The 16,920-nt window shown below is 39.5% G+C and overlaps 1 protein-coding gene across 1 annotated transcript in view; it reads right to left on the reverse strand.

Moving 5' to 3' along the window:
* Window positions 1–783: 783 nt before the first annotated feature.
* Window positions 784–16,920, reverse strand: part of slc40a1 (solute carrier family 40 member 1) — a 33,725-nt gene continuing 17,588 nt past the window's right edge. The window contains exons 5-8 of the mRNA XM_061918499.1: window positions 16,219–16,345; window positions 14,184–14,426; window positions 12,225–12,863; window positions 784–4,853 (exon numbers count right to left, since the gene is read on the reverse strand). Of these exons, the coding sequence (XP_061774483.1) occupies window positions 4,534–4,853; window positions 12,225–12,863; window positions 14,184–14,426; window positions 16,219–16,345 (1,329 nt within the window). The 3' untranslated portion in view covers window positions 784–4,533. The remainder of the gene's footprint in view (window positions 4,854–12,224; window positions 12,864–14,183; window positions 14,427–16,218; window positions 16,346–16,920) is intronic.

A 16,920-nucleotide genomic window follows, 5' to 3' on the forward strand; every position in this document is an offset into this window, starting at 1 on the left:
TTTGAATAAATAAATTATTTTTTTTTACTTTGCTTCTTATAACTTTCAGAAAGACAGTTTTAGAGAAAAAATACAACCTTAAAAATGGTTTTAGGATTTCTAAACACATATACCTTTTTACCTTTTAAATTCCTTCCTCTTCTTTCCTGACCATTTAAATCCATGTTCAAGTATTTTTTTTTATTCTAGAGAATAATAAATACATTTTAATTTAATTCTTCATTTTAGCTTCTGTTTTTTCGACAAAGAATATTTGTGAAATATTTCTTCAAACTTATGATAAAAATTCAAAAAAAATATTCTGACAAATCTAGAAAATCTGTAGAATCAAAATCTTATTTCAAAGTCTTTTGAATTTTTTTTTTTAATTTTTGTTCTGGAAAATCTAGAAGAAATAATTGTCTTTGTTAGAAATATAGCTTGGTCCAATTTGTTATATATTCTAACAAAGTGCAGATTGGATTTTAACCTATTTAAAACATGTCATCAAAAATATATATTTTTTGTGAGGAATCATAAAGATGATCAGTGTTTCCACAAAGATAAATATCAATTATTAATAACAACATAGAGTTAAAGGTAAATTGAGCAAATTGGCTATTTCTGGCAATTTATTTAAGTGTGTATCAAACTGGTAGCCCTTTGAATTAATCAGTACCCAAGAAGTAGCTCTTGGTTTCAAAAAGGTTGGTGACCCCTCATCTACAGCGATATTCATACAAAATGATGCACTTTCTCTGAGTCAAATGTTTTTTTGCCAAACAAAAAAAAAAACACTACACATTTTGTGAATTGACACAAATTTACTTTCATGCAATACAGTACAATAATTGATTTGAATCCCACAAAAAATGTTAACTCAAAGTATATAAAAACAAAACATGACATTTACTTTTTTTTTTCATTTTGATTTATATAACTGGATATTGGTTTATACTGAAAACTGCCGTTGGCCTTTTGAAATAGTCCTGACTTCTGAATTTCAAAAGAGGGGAAAATGTTTTTAAGGCCTTCAGACTACACGGGTGCAGCTACAGACTTCTACAAATTAGTCCAAACATTCTCCAACATCTGGTGTGGTTATTTCAATATCCAACACAAATATGTCTCTGCTCCATGATGCCCAAAATCACAGCTACGAGCACATTTTTCCAGGGTGGGGTGCAGCTGTCAAAGCGGAGGCGTAAGGTAGTCGGGCTTTAAAAACAAAACAAAAAAAACAATCGTTCCTGCTGTTACTTTGCTAAACACATTGTGAGGCCCACCTTTACTATTTGAAGGATATGCAGAAATCTCAAACAGCCACACTCCATCAGTCTACCAGCTGTGGCAACAAATGTAGCTTACCACCATGAATGTGTGAATGTGGAGTGAATGAATGGTGGGTTCTCAGTTCTCCCTGTGAAGCGCTTGGGGTATCTAGAAAAGCGCTAAATAATCATAGTCCCACCCACGTACCAAACTGGTACTCATTCAGACTTTCATCCTTAAAGGGACAGTTAGTGAATGCTATGTGTGCTTTTCAGGCCACACCCCACCTTTTAGTAAGGAATCTGGATTTCGGACGTGTGCAAGACAAATGATCAAATATCTGATCCGACGTTATAACACGTAATGACTTAAAGTGCTGGAGTAACAACAATCACGGTTGGAAAAAAAAACTAAAACCAATTAAGAGGACTAGACTAACAAGTAAACCAAAAAAAACTACAAATTACAGTAGGTAGGACACTGGAATCCTTGGTGATGCAAAATTTGGAATGCTTCAAGGTGGATTATGGATTCCCTCGTTTCCTTTCGCACCACATATGAACCTTGACTTTGGTAACTGAAAGCTATTGAAGTGGTTGCATAGGGTTTTTTTTTCTCACCTGCTAAATGGCACCTCACATGCCACTGAAGACACTTATTAAAAAAAAAAAACCTGCATTTGCCGAACGCAGTCTGTTTTTCCACCCTTTAAAACCCGCAGAAAAAAAAAGAATCCCTCCGTTGCTTGGTTTTACTAAAAGACCCTCCTAATTGAAGCACCAAGGAAGTCACTGCAATGCGGGATGCATTTTAAATGTGAGATGTGGCTGCTATACACAGATGTACTTTTTCCACACATTCTTGTATACAGTGCATCCGGAAAGTACCAGCGCTGCATTTTCCCACATTTCGTAACGTTACAGCCTTATTCCAAAATAAAAAAAAATTAGTCCTCAAAATTCTACATGCAATACCCCATAACAAACCTGGGCAAATTAAGTCCCGGGGCCCGTTAAGCTTTTAAATCTGACCCGCCGGACATTCGCAAATAATTTTTTTTTTTTAGATCTTTAAGAGGGAAAATGTAGCTGCCATTATGATGTGCAGTGATGTTTTCTAATGAACTTAAGGCAGTGGTTCGGTGAGTCGACCTCAGGGGTTCGGCCGAGGTCTTCGTGTAAATACAAACTTCTCCCTGTTGGCATATCACGGATACGGCAACAGCTGATTTATTTGCAGGTGTGTAATTTGTTGTGAGTTTATGCACTGTCTGAGTTTTGTTGTTTGAAGGAGATGTTCATGCATGGTTCATTTTGTGCACCAGTGTAAAAAAGTGGTAACACTTTAGTATGGGGAACATGCAAATTAGTAACATATTGGCTCTTAACTAGTCATTAGGTACTAATTAATGCCTTATTCGGCATTAACCCTAACCAAATAACTCTAAATTAAGTCTTTATTACTTAGAATATGTTCCCCTAGTGTCCAAATAACTCAAAATTAAGTCTGTGTTACTTAGAAATCAGATCCCAGTGGCTTATTTTATTTTTTGAAGTTTTTTCAAAATTTTACACATCATGGAATATCCCGAAAAAAGGCTTTAAAGTACCTGATTTTCGCTATCTTTAAATCCATCGTCCATTTTCCTGTGACGTCATTTAGTGATGCCAACATGGCGGGTAGCACAGCAAGATATAGCGACATTAGCTCGGATTCAGACTCTGATTTCAGCGGCTTAAGCGATTCAACAGATTACGCATGTATTGAAACGGATGGTTGGAGTATGGAGGCAGATAGCGAAAACAAAATTGAAGAAGAAACTGAAGCTATTGAGTGAATAGCTACTGACGCTATTCGGCCATGTCTGCCTTAGCATCGCCGGTAAAATGTGCAGACCAAACGATCGGGACTTTCGCATCTTCTGACACTGGAGCAACTTAAATCTGTCGATTGGTAAGTGTTTGTTTGGCATTAAATGTGGGTGGAGAGAACGGCTGGATGCAAATATAGCTACAAATGTACATACAGCTAGCCTAAATAGCATGTTAGTATCGATTAGCTGGCAGTCATGCCGTGACCAAATATGTCTGATTAGCACATAAGTCAATAACATCAACAAAACACACCTTTGTGATTTCGTTGACTTTATCGTTGGAAATGCATCTGCAGGATATCCATACATCTCTGTGCCATGTCTGCCTTAGCATCGCCGGTAAAATGTGCAGACCAAACGATCGGGACTTCCGCAACTTGTGACACTGGAGCAACTTAAATCTGTCGATTGGTAAGTGTTTGTTTGGCATTAAATGTGGGTGGAGAGAAAGGCTGGATGCAAATATAGCTACAAATGTACATACAGCTAGCCTAAATAGCATGATAGCATCGATTAGCATGCCGTGCTAATCGAAGCACACACTCCACGTAAGTCAACTTGAATCCGTCGATCGGTAAGTGTTTGTTTGGCATTAAATGTGGGTGGAGAGAAAGGCTGGATGCAAATATAGCTAGAAATGCAATTACAGCTAGCCTAAATAGCATGTTAGCATCGATTAGCATGCCGTGCTAATCGAAGCACACTCCACGTAAGTCAACTTGAATCCGTCCCTGATCGTGTTGTTACACCCTCCGACAACACACCGACGAGGCATGACGTCTCCAAGGTACGGAAAACAGTCGAAAAAACGGAAAATAACAGAGCTGATTACTCGATATTTGTAATGTGTTTGAGAAAATGGCGGACTGACTACCTAGGTGACGTCACGCTGTGACCTCATCACTCTGAGAGCGACTAATAGAAAGGCGTTTAATTCGCCGAAATTCACCCATTTAGAGTTCGGAAATCGGCTAAAAAAATATATGGTCTTTTTTTCTGCAACATCAAGGTATATACTGACGCTTACATAGGTCTGGTGATAATGTTCCCCTTTAACTCTCATAATGGGGTATTGTCTGTAGAATTTTGAGGACAAAATTGAATTGAATCCATTTTGGGAAAAGGCTGCAACATAAGAATTTGTGGAAAACGTGAAGTGCTGTGAACACTATCCGGATGCGCAGTATTTTAAATCACAACTTGATGCAGTCTGTTGGACTATATCATCTTTTACTGTCACTTAAAATCGTCCCTCACGCACGCTAAATAGTCGGGCTACAATAAACTGACTGGCGCACACACTCCTGAACGCAAGCTTATTCCTCATGCGACGAGAATCTCTCCACTGGCTGCGTGTGAGCGTTTCAGTCAAGTATCGGTATATACTGCAAGGCTTTGGGACAGCGACGTCAGACGATGGTGGGAGACGAGGCGACGACGTCGTCCGCCTCCGCCTTCCGCTCCGGCGAGCAGCAGAGGAACAGACGACTGCCCAGACTCTTGAAGGCAAATCTGAAGTACATAATGTGCCCCATGGCCACGAAGGAGACGGAGATGATGACCAGCAGACCGAAGGCCTCCTGGTTTGGTGCCAGAATCACCATGATGAAGTGCAGCAGGTCTAAGAGGTAATTCATGGAGTTCTGGACGCCGTTGATCACGCCTCGCTCGGATTCCATCACATTCTCCTGGATGAGCTGAGTCACAGTCAGGTCAAAGGACCAAAGCCCTGTGAGGAAAAAGCGCCAAGGTCAGAGTTAGGACGATGAGTTTGTTGGGGACATATTGCGATATTATTGGCGTCAAGGGTTGGAGTTATTGCACTGACACCTGTAGTAAAAAGTCACCGGTGACTTGCGTCAACTGTGATTCAACTTGTAAAACCAATGACATCACCCTTTGAGAGTCATCCATTCATTTTTTACCACTTATCCAGTAGGGCAGGACCATCGAAAATGCGGCCCGGAGCACATTTTTTTCACACGTTCTAAAAATACTATTACAAAAACTAGTGCTGTGAAATAATGGTAGATGGGTTATACAAACCCTGTTTCTATATGAGTTGGGAAATTGTGTTAGATGTAAATATAAACGGAAAACAATGATTTTCAACCCATATTCAGTTGAATATGCTACAAAGACAACATATTTGATGTTCAAACTGATAAACATTTTTTTTGACGCAAATAATCTTTAACTTTGGAATTTGATGCCAGCAACACGTGACAAAGAAGTTGGGAAAGGTGGCAATAAATACTGGTAAAGTTGAGGAATGCTCATCAAACACTTATTTGGAACATGCCACAGGTGTGCAGGCTAATTGGGAGCAGGTGGATGCCATGATTAGGTATAAAAACAGCTTCCCAAAAAATGCTCAGTCTTTCACAAGAAAGGATGGGGTGAGGTACACCCCTTTGTCCACAACTGCGTGAGCAAATAGTCAAACAGATTAAGAACAACGTTTCTCGAAGTGCAATTGCAAGAAATTTAGGGATTTCTACATCTACGGTCCATAATATCATTAAAAGGTTCATAGAATCTGGAGAAATCACTCCACGTAAGCGGCATGGCCGGAAACCAACATTGAATGACTGTGACCTTTGATCCCTCAGACGGCACTGTATCAAAAACCGACATCAATCTCTAAAGAATATCACTACATGGGTTCAGGAACACTTCAGAAAACGACTGGCACTAAATACAGTTTGTCGCTACATCTGTAAGTGCAAGTTAAAGCACTACTATGCAAAGCAAAAGCCATTTATCAACAACATCCAAAAAACGCCTCCGGCTTCTCTGGCCCCGAGATCATCTAATATGGACTGATGCAAAGTGGAAAAGTGTTCTGTGGTCTGACGAGCCTACATTTCAAATTGTTTTTGGAAATATTCGACATCGTGTCATCCGGACCAAAGGGGAAGCGAACCATCCAGACTGTTATCGAAGCAAAGTTCAAAAGCCAGCATCTGTGATGGTATGGGGGTGCATTAGTGCCCAAGGCATGGGTAACTTACACATCTGTGAAGGCACCATTAATGCTGAAAGGTACATACAGGTTTTGGAACAACATATGGTGCCATTTAAGCGCTGTCTTTTTCATGGACGCCCCTTCTTATTTCAGCAAGACAATGCCAAGCCACATTCAGCACATGTTACAACAGCGTGGCTTTGTAAAAAAAGACTGCGGGTACTTTCCTGGCCCGCCTGCAGTCCAGACCTGTCTCCCATCGAAAATGTGTGGCGCATTAAAAAGAGTAAAATACAACAGCGGAGACCCCAGACTGTTGAACGACTGAAGCTCTACATAAAACAAGAATGGGAAAGAATTCTACTTTCAAAGGTTCAACAATTAGTTTCCTCAGTACCCAAACGTTTATTGAGTGTTGTTAAAAGAAAAGGTAATGTAACACAGTGGTGAACATGCTCTTTCCCAACTACTTTGGCACATGTTGCAGCCATGAAATTCAAAGTTAATTATTATTTGCAAAAGAAAAATAAAGTTTATGAGTTTGAACATCAAATATCTTGTCTTTGTAGTGTGAATTCAATTGAATATGGATTTGCAAAGCATTATATTCAGTTTATATTTACATCTAACACAATTTCCCAACTCATATGGGGCGGCATGGCGTAGTGGGTAGAGCGGCCGTGCCAGAAATCTGAGGGTTGCAGGTTCGCTTCCCACCTATTGACATCAAAGTCGCTGCCGTTGTGTCCTTGGGCAGGACACTTCACCCTTGCCCCCGGTGCCGCTCACACTGGTGAATGAATGATGAATGAATGATTGGTGGTGGTCGGAGGGGCCGTGGCGCAAACTGGCAACCACGCTTCCGTCAATCTACCCCAGGGCAGCTGTGGCTACAGATGTAGCTTACCACCACCAGGTGTGAATGAATGATGGGTTCCCACTTATCTGGGAGCGCTTTGAGTATCTAACAATAGAAAAGCGCGATATAAATCGAATCCATTATTATTATAATATGGAACGGGTTTGTAATTGTATAGCGCTTTTCTACCTTTTTAAAGGAACTCAAAAGCGCTTTGACACCATTTCCACATTCACCCATTCACACACTGACGGTGGGAGCTGCCATGCAAGGCACTAACCAGGACCCATCAGGAGCAAGGGTGAAGCGTCTTGCTCAAGGACCTAACGGACGTGACTAAGATAGTAGAAGGTGGGGATTGAACCAGGAACCCTCAGGTTGCTGGCACAGCCACTCTCCCAACCGTGCCACGCAGTCCCCAGCCTTACAAATCCAGTGCTTTGACACGTTTTTAAATATTTTCTGTCCATTGGAGAACTGAACAAAGACCAATTTATATGTTTTGCTTGGCGTTTCGTGGGAATGTGTATTCAATTTCACAATTTTCAACTGAACCTGAGGCACAGTGGAAATACTGCGGATTGATTGGTGGGGATTGAACCAGGAACCCTCAGGTTGCTGGCAAAGCCACTGACCCAACATCGCCATGCCGTCCCTGTCTTGATTAGTTATTTCGATCAGATCAATCACACTTTTGAAGTTAACATAATCACAATATTTCACTGGTTATTACTTGTGTGAATAATTTGACTTATTTTAACTTTTAAAAAAAATACCCCAATATTTGGACAATTTTATTGTTAGAATGTCACCAAGAAATGTTTTAATTTAAATAAAATATTTGGTGACACTTTAGTATGGGGAACATATTCTAAGCAACAAAGAGTTAATTTAGAGTTATTTGGATACTAGGGGAACATAAAAGGGTTAGGGTTAGGGGTACTAATAAGAAATAATTCTGAGGTTATTGAGGGAAGACTCTTAGTTAATAGCTTACTGGTTGTATAAGGCCATGCAGAATGAGGCATTAATAAGTACTTAATAATGAGTAACTAAGAGCCAATATGTTACTAATTTGCATGTTTTAATAAGCAACTAATTAATGGTGAATATGTTCCCCATTCCAAAGTGTTACCAAATTTTTAAATGACTTACCTAAAAGTAAGTAATTTATTTGCTCAAAATTTGCCAACATTTTTACTTTGGCCAAGAGCTGGTGGGCAGCCTAGGACAGAGTCAGCTCTATTGGTTGCTTTGTTGGGTCTGTTCCTGTCTCTGGCCGTGAGGCCCCCCCTTACCAGCAGGCGATGGCGTAGAGCAGGGGTGTCAAACTCATTTTAGATCGGGGGCCACATGGAGAAAAATCTACTCCCATGTGGGCCGGACTGGTAAAATCACGGCATGATAACTTAAAAATAAAGACAACTTCAGATTGTTTTCTTTGTTTAAAAATAGAACAAGCACATTCTGATATTATAAAAATCATGTTTTTTTTTACAATTACCTGTTGCGGTTAATAGTATATATACTTTTTTTTTGTTATTTATATTTTCTGAATAAATTATGTGATAATGTTCATCAGTCAACTCACTGGTGTTAATTTTCAATCTATAACGATAAAAAAAATATCAATCAAATTACAGTATGTTATTTATGTAGTTTGATCATTTTCCTCGACCGATGTACTAACATGTGGTTTATTTTGTACGTATGTAGCATCATCTACTAAGATACAAATAATTGCTCTTGCGACAGCTGTTTCTTTCATTCAAAAATTTCACGTTAATTTTCATACTTAGCAAACTCATTCAGCGGGCCGGATAAAACCTGTTCGCGGGCCTGATCCGGCTCTCGGGCCGTACCTTTGACACACACACCGGGGTGTATGTGTGTGTTGAGATGATTTTGTTCAATATTGTTCTTTGTCAATGCATGGTGCAATTGTATGTGCGCAATATGTATTATTTATTTCTCTTTCTTTTTGTTGTATTTCACTTTTGTAGCTGTATGTAGAAATGGCGCCAATGAAGTGGCAGCTGGTTCCATCAGCTCTGCTCTTTTGCTATACTTTGTTCCTTGATGTTTCCCTCTTGTTTTCATGTGTTTCTTACTTTATATTTTGTGGACTTTTTGTTCCTGCATTACAACCACATAATTTTCACATAGTGGGATAAAAAAAAGTCTATCAATCCATCCATCCATCCATTTTCTACCGCTTATTCCCTTTTGGGGTCGCGGGGGCGCTGGCGCCTATCATCCATCCACCAATATAAATTCCAGTCAGGGTCTATTTTGAAGTTGGAGTCTCCTCACTCATCTTTGCACTGACACATGCATTCAACGGACCACATTATAACTCAGGTAACCATAAGGTAAAGGAGCATGTGCAGTCAAAACAAATTTGTCATGTCTTTGTGATTGATCATGCTTTGTTTGGTTATGTTCTGTTGGTTTTTGGACTCTTTGTGCACTCTTGTTTTGTCACCATGACAACCATTAGTTTCACCTGTCATGTGTTCGGACTCATGCACCTGTCACTAATCATGTCTGTATTATTTAAGCCATAGTTTCCAGGTTGTCAGCCTGGCGACATCACCATTGATGCACTCTTGATACACTACTGATACCCCTGACATTGTTGCAGGCTCGTTTTTTCACGTCACAGTACCGTAAGTGTTTTCGTCTTTATGTCCATAATTCTGCCTGTTTGCTAGTTTTAGTTTTCTTAGCCAAGTTTGTTCTCCGCCTTGTGCGCGCCTTTTGTTTGGTACTTTTTGAGTGATTAATTCAATCATGTCATTACCTTCCCGCCTTGTCCAGTCCAGTCGCTTTGCACCATGGGAAAAAAAAAAAACGCTCCATAGCCCAAGTCCTGACAAAATCGCGCGATATGTACATGATTAATGCGGGAAAATTTGTAATTAATCACGTGAGTTAACTCATTATTTTACAGAGCCAAAAACACACACATAAAAGTGGAATAAATGCGCAAATAGGTGTATAGTAAAAAGTTAAAATGTACTAGGGGATGTAACGGAATGAAAATTTCATATAGTTAATGTCACCAAAATTATTACGGTTACCATTATTCCCACAATATTGTTGAACGTGCTTAAAAAAGTACTCATACACACTCATAACCTAGTTTTATTGAAAAAATGCATAAATATCCACACAAAATACTTTTTGACAAAATAAATATGTTGTAATCCCAGCAGGCACAAGACATTGAAACAACGTCAAGAACTTGTTGAATTAGGCCCTGACATTGAGCAAGTCCAACCTAATGTTGGAACAACATGATTTTTGACGACATTTAATCACTGTTGGGTTCTGACGTTGATTTGACCATCGAATGTTGGTCATTTTACAACAAATATTGTACAACACGAAACAACATGCTTTTTGACAATGTTTGTTCAATGTCAGGTTGTGATGTTGAACTGACCATTGAAATTTGATCATTTCCCAACCAACAACGTGGTTAGATATTACACATCAAGGACAACGTTAGACACCAACCTCGTCTCGATTTACAAATACAACTATTTTTTAGAATGGAATAGAATAGAAAGTACTTTATTGATCCCTGGGGATTGCAACACTGTTTCAAAGTCAGTGTATGCATAATCAACATTGTTTCAATGTCTTGTGCCTGCTGGCTACTTAAGAGCCATATATGTTGTTGGGGTTTTTTAAGTGTTTAAATATGTTTATTTTCATCTGTTTTAAATCTGTAAAAGTTTTTGTGTTTTGTTATCATTATTATTATTTATTAAAAAAAACGTGTGTTGGTTGCGTCACCCCCGTTTTATGTGACGTCACGCAAATTCACTTCCTGTTGTCATATTGCTTCGAGTATCTCTGCTCAGAGAGCACAGCCTGTAGGTTTAATGTGTACAATTGAATATTTTATTTGCTAAGACAGTAATATTTTGACACAGGTTTAGATTGAGAAATGTTGTTTTTTAATGAGGAAATACATTAAGGTCTCTTGTTTTCATGTTAGCATTTAAGCTAGCTATCCATTCATCCATCCATCTTCTAACGCTTGTCCCTTTAGTGCTATCTTATTTCTCCAGTAAATGAGCAGTGTCACCGTTTCATAAGTTTATTAGTGTTATCCATAACGGTTTTACGACAATTTTAATTTAAAACCGAGAGAAATTGTTCCACAGTTAATCATTATACCATTTATCCTTACATCCCAGGGGAAAACGATCTATTTTTTTTTTCAAGCCAATACCAATACAAATAACTTCCTGCTTCTCAAGAATTATAAATATTAACTACTTTTAAAATTTAGTACGTGCGCATTTTTCTTTGCGTCTGGTTTTGGGGCAAATTCTTTCAAAACACAGTTTTGGCGTTTTTCAAATGGCTGATAAGGTATGAGTTGAAGCACAACATTTTTTATTTTTCTCCTCACAGATTGTTTGCAGAACATGAAGTACAAATAGCCCGCAATATGTCTTCCTTTTAAAACAATGAAGAAGCCCCACACGATTGACGTCATGTTTGTTTACTATGATCTCAGGATCAGTTTAAGACAAAAGTAGGAGAAAAGGAGCCCTCGATTTGCTCATCCGGACCCGCCTAGAGCACAGCCAGGAGGAGAGCCAGGTTTGGGGCTGGAGCCAGAGTGCGAGTGAGGACGAAAGAGAAAAAGACAATTGCTGTAAAGCAACTGAGAGAAAAATAAAATAAAACAATATTGTAACCCTAAAACAGGCTCTTGGTGGTCTGAAGAACCCCCAGGAGGGCAAGCCCTGCACTAACCAATAATAGATAAATTACTTCTTACCATTAACGCAACTTCTTGAACATAAAAATGCATGAGAATGTTTTATATTTTGAACGTTGTTTTTAACACTGTGATTACAAGTGGAATTATTCATTACTTATCCTGTTAAGCAATGTCAGCTCAGATTCAGCTGAGAGCCAGATGCAGTCATCAAAAGAGCCACATCTGGCTCTAGAGCAATAGGTTCCCTACCCCTGCACTAACCCCTCTGCCACCGTGAAGCCCCGCCTCCTAAAACAATTTAGTTGATAATACCTGTTATAGACCACTAATGGTAACATAAGATAGAAAGTGATATTATAATTTTTGGATATGATCTTCATCATCCCCAACAGTGCTTAGGAACAAACTAGCATCTCTCTAGCAATGGTCCCAATTTTCATGTTTTTGCCAGGAGATTTCAAGCTTCACTCCTTACAAAGTAAAACTATGGAGGACTGAGCTACAGCAATGAAATACTGTTACTTACCAACCCTCGCAGCAATGACTCCAGCAAACAGCAAGCTAACAGACATGTAGGTTTTCAGCGTTGGCAGATCTTCAGCTGGTGCACTAGTGGTCGTAGCATTTCCACCAAAGATGGCCGTGAGGCCCTGGTCGACCTCAGGCAGCATCTTCTCTCCCATGATGTGACTGTAAAGGTCCTGGAAAGGCGAGACGCTGAGGTCTAAGGGGCTCCCGGGCGCAAAGACTGAGGCGACGCACAGCATGAGACAAGAGAGCTGAGCTATGCCGGAGATGAAGCCGGTGCGGACCAGGCCACACTTCTTGCGAACCCACGTGAAGGCGACAGTGCCACAGATTCCCGACACTGCCGAGGCTCCCATCAGCAGACTGAGGATGGAGCCGTTGAGGCCTTGTGTGTAGGCGTAGCCTGTGGTGATGCAGTCGAATCCAAGTACTGTCATGTAGAGAAAAGCTAAGGACATTCCAGCGAAGAAAATGCTCTGATTGTAGTAGGCCACCCAACCGGCCTTGAAGGTGCGGAGAGGTTCGGCCACCTGATAACAGCAGCCTCGCTGTTTCGGGGAGTCGGACTTGACCACCACCGCGGTTTCATTCATTAGTGGCCGGGATGAATCCTCAGGACTTTGGCCGTTCTCTGATTCTGCAAGACAGCAGTCTGGATTAGTAAACAGGCCTTTAAAACCCAAGGGGTTATATTGGCCAATGTTTTCTTATAACATTGTTGATTTCAAAGAAAGTTCTGGAGAAAAATTTGATTCATGATTTACAAGATAGAGAGATCCTAATCTCATAAAAGGTAACATTTGCTAAGATTTCCCAGTCCGTAAGCAACCTTCAACGGCATCCATTGATCAGTAGAAACTACAAAACTCAAAACCAGTGAATTTGGCACGTTGTGTAAATCGTAAATAAAAACAGAATATAATGATTTGCAAATCCTTTTCAACTTATATTCCATTGAATAGACTGCATAGACAAGATATTTAATGTTCGAACAACACTCAGTAAACATTTGGGAACTGGGGACACCGATTTTTGACGCTTTTCAGGTGGAATTCTTTCCCATTCTTGCTTGATGTACAGTTTAAGTTGGTCGACAGTCAGGGGATCTCCTTTGTGGTATTTTAGGCTTCATATTGCGCCACACATCTTCAATGGGAGACATGTCTGGACTACAGGCAGGCCAGACTACTACCCGCACTCTTTTACTATGAAGCCATGCTGTTGTAACACGTGGCTTGAAATTGTCTTGCTGAAATAAGCAGGAGCGTCCATGATAACGTTGCTTGGATGGCAAAATGTGTTGCTCAAAAGCCTGTATGTACTTTTCAGCATTAATGGTGCCTTCATAGATGTGTAAGTTACTCATGCCTTGGGCACTAATACACCCCCATACCATCACAGATGCTGGCTTTTCAACTTTGCGTCTATAACAATCCGGATGGTTCTTTTCCTTTTAGTTCCGGAGGACACAACATCCACAGTCTCCAAAAACAATTTTAAATGTGGACTTGTCGGACCACAGAACACTTTTCCACTTTGCATCAGTCCATCTTAGATGAGCTTGTGCCCAGCACAGTTTCTGGGTGTTGTAGATAAATGGCTTTCGCATAGTAGACTTTTAACTTGCACTTACAGATGTAGCGACCAACTGTAGTTACTGACAGTGGTTTTCTGGAGTGTTCCTGAGCCCATCTTCAATTGAATATAGGTTGAAAGGGATTTGCAAATCATTGTATTATGTTTTTATCTAAGATTTACACAATGCGCCAACGTCACTGGTTTTGGGTTTTGTAATACATGAAAACTGTAAGACCAGACTGTTAACCTTCAATTGGGTTTTTTTTTAGATTTTCTCTCATTCTGTTAAAATAAACCTACAAGAAAAGTTATGAACTATTCATGTATTTACTTCCAAAACAAGCAAAGATGAAGCCTTCATTCCCCATACTCTCTGTACCTTTCGAAGGGCTGAGCTGTTTGAGTTCATGCTGGTCTTTCTGACCAGCTTTCACAGCCAGTGCCGGCGTCTTCTGATAGACCTTCCACAGCAGCATGTATTCCAGACACATGGAGCACAGGTTCCAGCCCGAGATGAAGCCACAGCCGATGAAGTGGGAGCCAAAGGCCATTATCTGGCCCACAAGCATAGGAGCCAGGATGTTGGTCAGCTGGTCAATAATCCGTACTGTGGCGTTCATGTCTAATATGTGCAAGAAAGAGAATGCGGACAAATGAACATTGTCCCAATGTATTTATGTAAATGTCGTACTTTTTACATAGAACAAGCATGACATATAGCACTGGCTACAGTCGTAGTCAAAAGTTTACAACTTGTAAAGAACATAATGTCATGGCTGTCTTGAGTTTCCAATAATTTCTACAACTTTTTTTTTTTTTTGTGATAGAATGATTGGAGCACATACTTGTTTGTCACAAGAACATTACCCAAACATATTGCTGGGTATTGTGGCCAAACTGCTCAATTTTTGTTTCATCTGACATCACATGGACAGAGATAAGACCTTCTGGAGGACAGTTCTGTGGTCAGATTAAACAAAAATTGAGCTGTATGGCCACAATACCCAGCAATATGTTTGGAGGAGAACAGGTGAGGCCTTTAACACCAGGAACAACATTCCTACCGCCAAGCATGGTGGTGGTGGTAGTATTATGCTCTGGGCCTGTTTTGCTGCCAATGGAATTGGTGCTTTACAGAGCGTAAATGAGACAATGAAAAAGATTACCTGCAAATTATTTTCATTTCATTTTTTTCAAATAATTTATTTATTCATTTCAGGCAGTGACCTAAAAAAATATATAATAATAAAAATAAGTACAAAGTTGACAACACATAATAATATAAATTAATATAGTGCAAAAAGTAATGTATAGCATGTAATGCATGATTGTCTAGTTTTGCCTCAAAGGAAGTGGGAAGAAGATAACTTATTTAATCCCACCCCCATTTCTCCATTCAATCATTATTCACATTAGTTTAAAGATTATAATACAAATGTTGTATCATAGTGGCATTACCGCAGGTAACATTAATTATTACACTGTTACAATAATTTGTATCAACAATGTAGGAATAATGAATACACCAACAACGGTAATTGACAAAAATGCAACAATGGTAATAGACAACCTCCCAATATTAGTAATAGACAACATAGCAATAATGGTAAGGAAACATTGAGCACATAACACTTTGAGAAAGAGTACAACAGCAGGTCAAATTAAAGACCTTCATCTCTATATTTGAACCAGACCCGATGTTTGTATAATAGATTAAAATCGATAATCTTCAGGACAACCTAAAATCATCAGCCCGGAGGTTGGGTCTTGGCCGCAGTTGGGTGTTCCAACAGGACAATGACCCCAAACACACGTCAAAAGTGGTAAAGGAATGGCTACATCAGGGTAGAATTAGGGTTTTAGAAAGGCCTTCCCAAAGTCCTGACTTAAACATGTGGACAATGCCCAAGAAACAAGCCTATGTCAGAAAACCAACAAATTTAGCTGAACTGCACCAATTTTGTCAAGAAGAGTGGTCAAAAATTCAACCAGAAGCTTGTGGATGGCTACCAAAAGCACCTTATAGCAGTGAAACTTGCCAAGGAACATAACCAAATATTAACATTGCTGTATGTATACTTTTGACCCAGCAGATTTGGTCACATTTTCAGTAGACCCATAATAAATTCATAAAAGAACCAAACTTCATGAATGTTTTTTTTTTATGACCAACAAGTGTGTGCTCTAATCACTCTATCACAAAAAAATAAGAGTTGTACAAATTATTGGAAACTCAAGACAGCCATGCTATTATGTTCTTTACAAGTGTATGTAAACTTTTGACCACCACTGTATGGAGAGTAGCATAAGGACATAAAATGTAAAAAGGAGACTAAATTGAGGGTCAAAGTCTGAAACGGTGAACATACGTGATAAAGGATCACGTGAAGTCCACGTGAAGCACAAACACTGACCTGCCAACTTGCTGCTGTCCTGACCTGCAACAACCACCACCCAGTCCCTCTGGATGGTGATGGATGTCGCGGTGCTAGCAAGGTTGGCGATATTGGCAATGCTGATCACCAGGATGTAGCAGGTGGTCTGAAAAACGGGGAAACTGGGGTTACTCATCACATTAGCTAAAATTCCGGACTACTTTTTTCCTGCACTTTGAAACCTGCGGCATATAAAACAGTGCAGCTAAATAAAGGATTTTGCTCTGCTAACGGCCACAATGCAAATAGTTTTCATAAAACCCAAGCAAAGACACTGAAACGGTATGTCATTGTTTGTGCTATGGCGCCATCTTTTGGGACATGTTTTGTCATTGTAGGGTGAACGTCTACAGTATTTCCTTTGGTTTAGAGCTTTCAACCAGACATACAAGTGCCATTCCATCTACTAGTTTTCCATAGCGTTTTTACCCGTATGGAATATTCTTTCATCACTCCAAGTAACATTTGTAATTTGAACAATATAATTAAAACAACTGATAGTTACTAAACAGTAATGTAATCAAGCTAGCATTGTTAGCATAAGCCAATATGCTAACATGTTTGCAAATGTCTCTGTTAGTGTTATTAACTTAAAATGGCATTCTTTTTGTATTGTTTCAGTTTCACGAATTCCTCAGTAAATTCACCAAGATATAACCGCAGAGTTATTGAGTCCGTTTA

The sequence above is a fragment of the Nerophis ophidion genome, linkage group LG13, assembly GCF_033978795.1.
Source record: "Nerophis ophidion isolate RoL-2023_Sa linkage group LG13, RoL_Noph_v1.0, whole genome shotgun sequence".
In the NCBI taxonomy this organism is placed as follows: Eukaryota; Metazoa; Chordata; class Actinopteri; order Syngnathiformes; family Syngnathidae; genus Nerophis; species Nerophis ophidion.